The following is a 6000-nucleotide window of genomic DNA, read 5'->3' as shown; positions in this document are numbered from 1 at the left end:
ACAAGTTTCGAAAGTTAGTCCCAGTGGCCGCTGGCATGAAACGGAGGTGATCTTGTAAACAACCTTTGCTAAAATGTATTACAAGTTGGTCAACCGACCAACTTCGGCACGTTGCTCTAATAATGATTCGAAAAATGTTACGTTTAATGGTATCGTTGAGTGCCTTATTAAATGACGAACTGTAACATTCTGCACAATGGTGCCGTTGCTATTGAAGTATTTGCTAATAACATCCAATCAATTTTTTCTTTTCTTTAACAAGCAGATAAAGATGAGATAAAGGAGAAGGGTGAACTGATGGAAATAATGAAGATGGAAATAATTGTTATTAATAATCATTTTTAGGATATTTACTAATGATAGTTTGACTCAGTTTGGCTTATTCCATTATTCTCTGACTTATTATAATTTAGTATTCAGTAATTTTTGATGCTATGCTATGAATCTAAAGAGGAAATAATTACGTAAGACTATTATCTTTTTTAGAACATTTTTTGGTTTTATTTGCACTAACGACGTACACTCAAACATCATTTAAATCGCGATATTTTAACACCATTAACATTAATGTCACACGCGGTACCCGACTAAGTTCTTCACGCCGGAATGATAAAATATTTGTGCTCTATGTTGAGATCAACAAATGACGAGATCGTTTCATTAACTTCTAATTGACAAATTCGAAAGCAAATAGTCCAAGTACTCGCAACATGAATTCACTGCGCTCGTTACGTAATCTTACATCGTGACTGTGCACGCTGTAAATCGAAAAAATTGAGCACAATATAGTAAATTTCTGATGATCAAAATTCGCAGAATCATATCTATCGTATGCAACCTTGTCATATTTTTCTTCGAAAACAATGCTAAAAAAACATTTCAATTGAAACCATTAAAACAACTTCTAGAGGAAATTTCATGAATATGTTGCAAATTAATCGTTAGTCGAACAACATTTGTTTTCTAAATTTTTCGTAACATTCTCTTAGAGTTTAAAAAACGATAAATAATCTTCTTTTTTCCATTTCAACGATTCTTAAAAATTAGAACATTTGAACTTGACATTGTTCATACACTCGCACACGCTCTCATACATACGCGTCAATCATGCATCGTCTACAAAATTCAAAACATCAATTCCAATAACCACCAACATTAATATCGGTTAATTTTTAGGTGATTGTTGCTACACCTAATTGCGAATAAATCCACCGTGCCTGTGTAAACACAGTGGTTGGCCACGATTGTACAAACTTGCTAGTAAAAAGTGTTCGTTCTGTCACTCTTTATTAACGTGTATCTGCTCGTCCACGTGATTGTATTAACTATCTTGATTGTAGTAACTATCGTTTAGTATCAGTGAACTTACAACGGCCGTCTATGTTAATTGCTTCGTGCATCAGTGATCAAATTTCTTTAATATGTTCCTCTCGTTAGCTTGCTCGTTTCCATTCGTGCACGATTTCGTTTGAATTTTAACACGTTTCCTTCTTCGTGTTAAAGTTTCGTTCCACATTTTTAAAATTTCTTAATGAGACGACTATTAAAATATACACATAGCTTCTAAAATATATAGTAATTTGCAAAACATAGACGTTTGAACATTGCCATAGAACAGTTGAAATACACTTAGATTAATATGATTATAAAATTATAAAAGTAGATATAAAATTGAAAAATTGACTTCGCAACAGATTATTGTGTTTATGTCATTTATAGAAATTATAATGTTCAAGTTTTCGCCAAAAATTTTTTCAACTGTATGTTTTAAAAGTTAACAAAAATTCGTTATGCTTTTCAACATTCTACCCGTCAATATCTCTGAAGAGATAAGACGCAACCGTCATACACGTTAGACTGCATAGATAAACGTTAATTTCTTACATTTATTCATCTTATCATCCACAACAGACGGTAAAGCAACTTTCGTCAATATTTAATATTTGCTCCTTCAAATTTTTGTCTTTTACGAATCCATTAATTAGGAACATCAGCAAAAGCGGTGAGGGAAATTATTGCCCGTTATATCGCGAAATTACCACGATAGTAATTCGTACAATTCGTCGAAACGACAAAACGATTCACGTGTCCCAAGTCGACTGATTTCTTACGATATTTCATAGATTTCATCGAGTGTTTTACTATTAAAAGAACTTTCTCGGGTATCGTGATCGTTTGTTACCACTACTTTTTCGCGAAATCTCTGATAGCGAGGGTGATTGCCAAGAAATCCACCGCGAAACTTTCGTCGCGAGATATTACCCGCGAGGTGACGAAGAAAATTATTATTATACAATGAGCTCTTTCGCGCGCGCAAGCTTTTTTCTGTGAGAGTCGCGCGATGCCCGTACGAGGATGATCAACTTTCTTTCCCTCGAACTTTCTACGAAAGGACAAGTTTTTCATTATGGTTGGCGTATAATGTAGATATTCGATCGGGTTTTCTTATTCCAGCGTGACCGCAATGGCCGCAAGAAATCCACGGTTTCCTCGTTAACGCTGCTGTGACTTGTCAGTGAAAGTAGAAAAATATAATTTCAGGATATGTCGACACATTGCAGGTGATATCGAGCATACGGGGACACGATCAGGTTCATCGCCGCTGTTCTTCCTGAATTGAACGCGGACAATCGATCAAAAGTCTCAAAGAACTCGATTCTTTAAAAAGTAACAATTGCTTGCGGTTGTTAATGGGTCGATAACAAATCTCATCCAGCGATCTTGTTTCATCAAGTCGCCTCGAAAAAATTTCCATCGCGTTAAAAAATTACAGTGTCGAACAATAAATTACGGGAAGAAAATGATAATAAATTAGGAACGATGAAAAAGGTACGTTGATCGATTAATCGAACTTAGGATGATGAGGTGAGAAGGGGCCTTCGTTGCGCGGTCTCCTTGCAATTCTGAGGAACATCCGGTTTGCGAATCGTTTTCGATTTCCGCCTCAATTGCTTGCACTTTTCTGCGTCTGCTTCCTCCTCGATCTTCTCGAAATTATCCTCTTCTATGCTCTTGTCCACCATTTCCTTCGATTCGATCTCGTCGACGCTGCTCCAACTGTTGTCGCTCTCGCTGTGCTGTCCCTCCTTCTTGTTGCCATTTATTTTTTCTTTCTCTTTCTCCCGATAGCCACCATTTTCCTGCACATATTATTCGTTACAGTTAGGGTTGCCAATTATAAAATGACTAACGTAGGATAGAGACCATGGAAACTCTGAACTTCTCCGCCTGAAAACCAGACTCTTCTAATTTGTGGATTATGTACAAGATATTAGGTTGTCCGAAAAGTGTCCTTCTTTTATAAACTCGTCTTTTACAACGATGCAACTTTATACAAACATGAAACGTAATCTATCGAACGTTGTGATCTTTATTTTGATAGAACAAAATGGATCATACGTGATTCGATAAAATAATATAAAACGGAAAATGTTATGCATCCATTATTTTCTTATAAAACGAAAGAAACTTTTTGGACAACCTAATATCATTAGGTACAAGATAAAAATTCTGTAGATTGTACATTGAAACCGAATAACTCTGCGTTTGCATTTAGACAGCTTCTGTTGCGTCTAATGCGAACGTAACATTAGAAAATCACTTCTGGAAAAACAAATACATCGCTACCCAGTATATTAGTATAGGCGCTCTGACGTATGACAGATCACCGCTCATATAACATGATAATATAAATGATCGGAGAAAATCAGGAAATCCCCGCGAACGTCCTCAAACGCCTTAAAAACAAAAACAAATCTAGGAAAACCCTGACGGATGGCAACCCTAGTTACAGTGAACATGATGCAATCAGCTATTATACTCTGGAATCGTCTTATGCGAATTGCATTTCCTTATCATGACTTGCCGTATTCTCGAATTATAGACTACACGTGTGTAGCACGATCGTCTTAACACTTACACTATACTTATCTGCTAAAAATTACATGCATGACATGCTTTGAACTATACACGGTGTCTCGATTTAACCAAAGGCAACGAAATATCTCAGAAACTAAGATTTATCGGAAGAAATGCTTTAAACAAAAATTATAGAGTTTGGAAGGAGACATTTCTTGTCGACCTTTGTTGAAGTGATCATCACTTCTGAGAAAATTCTACATCTGGTCTTCGGTTTCTCAAGCGTCTAAGGTCATCGATAGCGCATAGACAAAAGAATGCGTCGAGGAAAGACGATAAGCGGTACACGTGCGACGTTGGTTTCGGCAGTTGTTTTTAGTCTCAGGGTAACGTTGCTAGCGAGAGGATCTGGATCGGCTTACATAGTACCACATATTTTGTAATTTACTATTCACAATATATATACTTTCAATACCTTGCAGTTTGCCCACGCATTTCTTTAATTCCATCCACTGAATAACCTTAACAACCTTGTCTTGGGTCAAGGTCGTTCAGCTGTATCACGGTCAGCTTAGTTTTCCTAAACGGAAACCTCCATCTTTTATTGTGGATTTTGATCATACGACAAACATCAAATACTTCTCGTTCTTATAGATTTTTCGATATGACCTTCTCTTCTAGATATTTGATTTGCAGATTAACCTTCGCTCGGCCAATCGTCTAGCGCATAAATACAGCGTCTATTCCGAGTATGCAAAGAAATTGCTATTTATGCAGAAATGTTTGCTATAGCATCCACAATCTGGATTTAATGTGCTTGTTTATTTTTATGCTAAATTCTGAGAATTCAATTGAGGTAAGAGGAAAGAATAAACGTAAGTGACATATCGACACTCAGTACGAGAGCACATGAACTGCAGTGAGACAATGCAACTTAGTACGACACGCTCGCAGCTCACGTTGAGACTCTATTTCCAAGAATTAGCGGGAATATTCTGAAGCAAAATTCGGCAACAGGTAAAATGGACGAAAGTCGGAACGTTAAAGCGGAACTTCTGTACCTCGCTAAAGCGAGACTTTTGTATCTTATCTTGCCGCGTGGACGCACAGACATTATTCCATCGCTCTATAGTTGAAACAGGAGAGTAGGAGAAGCGAGAGAACTTTTATTGTCGTTACTTCGAGACAACTATCAAGAGATCTGCTTAGACACTATATTTGTTCCTCGAGGGATATTGAAATCATACGTTGGCTAAATCAATGAACGAGGTTTGCGTACAAGAACAAACAGTCAACTACCGGTGATATACGAGCAAGTTACTATTATACTTGTAAAACGGCGAATTATACTCCAAATGATGTAGTAGATATTCTACTGATTCCCGGAGAATGTCATGGAAATTACCGACATGTTTTCTATTTTCATGAGCAATGTCCTAACCGTCACGTCGGCATTCAAATGCTCAGCAGATAATAAATATTGAAAGGAGATTTCAATCGTTCATTACGTCGTAAGAGAAACGGAGAAATGAAATACAAAATGACCCTAGAATTTTAACCGTATTGAGAATGGTTCATTTGAACCCAGATCGAATGAACCATTCTCAATGGATCAAAATCCAGGCATCGAATGCAACACATTCAACATCATGTTTACCGGGTCAACCTCATACAGTTGAACGATAGAGACTACAGATTAAGAATTCGATTTTGTAGATGGGCACTTGATAATTTAGAACAGACAACCAAATTCCTTTGGAATCTTCAACGACGAAGCGACCTTTCATAGCAATGGGTGTCTCAATTGACAAAATTGTCATTATTAGTCACTTGTACATCCATATTGATCCTGACATGTACTCAATTAACATCGCTGTAGCTTACATGTTTAGGTTGGAATATTGAATGGTCAAGTTATCGAATCGCATTTTTTGGATGAGCTATTAACGGTCCAATTTATTTAGATTTTCTGCGAAACTTTTCACCAGGATATATCTTGACGCTTCCACAAGATATTTTGTTAGTGTCTCCATAAGATTAGGATATTCCTTGGTGTGAAATAAGTTCATGAATAAGGACCAGTTTTGTGGCCTCTGAGTTTATCGGATTTTAATCCGCTTAATTTTTACTTATGGACTATGT

At 36.7% G+C, this 6000-nt stretch overlaps 1 protein-coding gene across 3 annotated transcripts in view; it reads right to left on the bottom strand.

Annotated features, from left to right (window-relative positions):
• Positions 1–473: 473 nt before the first annotated feature.
• Positions 474–6000, bottom strand: part of LOC132905065 (beta-3 adrenergic receptor-like) — a 42110-nt gene continuing 36583 nt past the window's right edge. For all 3 annotated transcript variants that reach the window (XM_060956012.1, XM_060956013.1, XM_060956011.1), the window contains one exon: positions 474–3140. In XM_060956012.1, coding sequence (XP_060811995.1) covers positions 2853–3140 — 288 coding nt within the window. In that variant the 3' untranslated portion in view covers positions 474–2852. The remainder of the gene's footprint in view (positions 3141–6000) is intronic.

Source organism: Bombus pascuorum, chromosome 3, assembly GCF_905332965.1.
Source record: "Bombus pascuorum chromosome 3, iyBomPasc1.1, whole genome shotgun sequence".
Taxonomy (NCBI): domain Eukaryota; kingdom Metazoa; phylum Arthropoda; class Insecta; order Hymenoptera; family Apidae; genus Bombus; species Bombus pascuorum.
The sequence above is the reverse complement of the archived record's forward strand: the minus strand, read 5'-3'. Positions and strand labels throughout refer to the sequence as shown.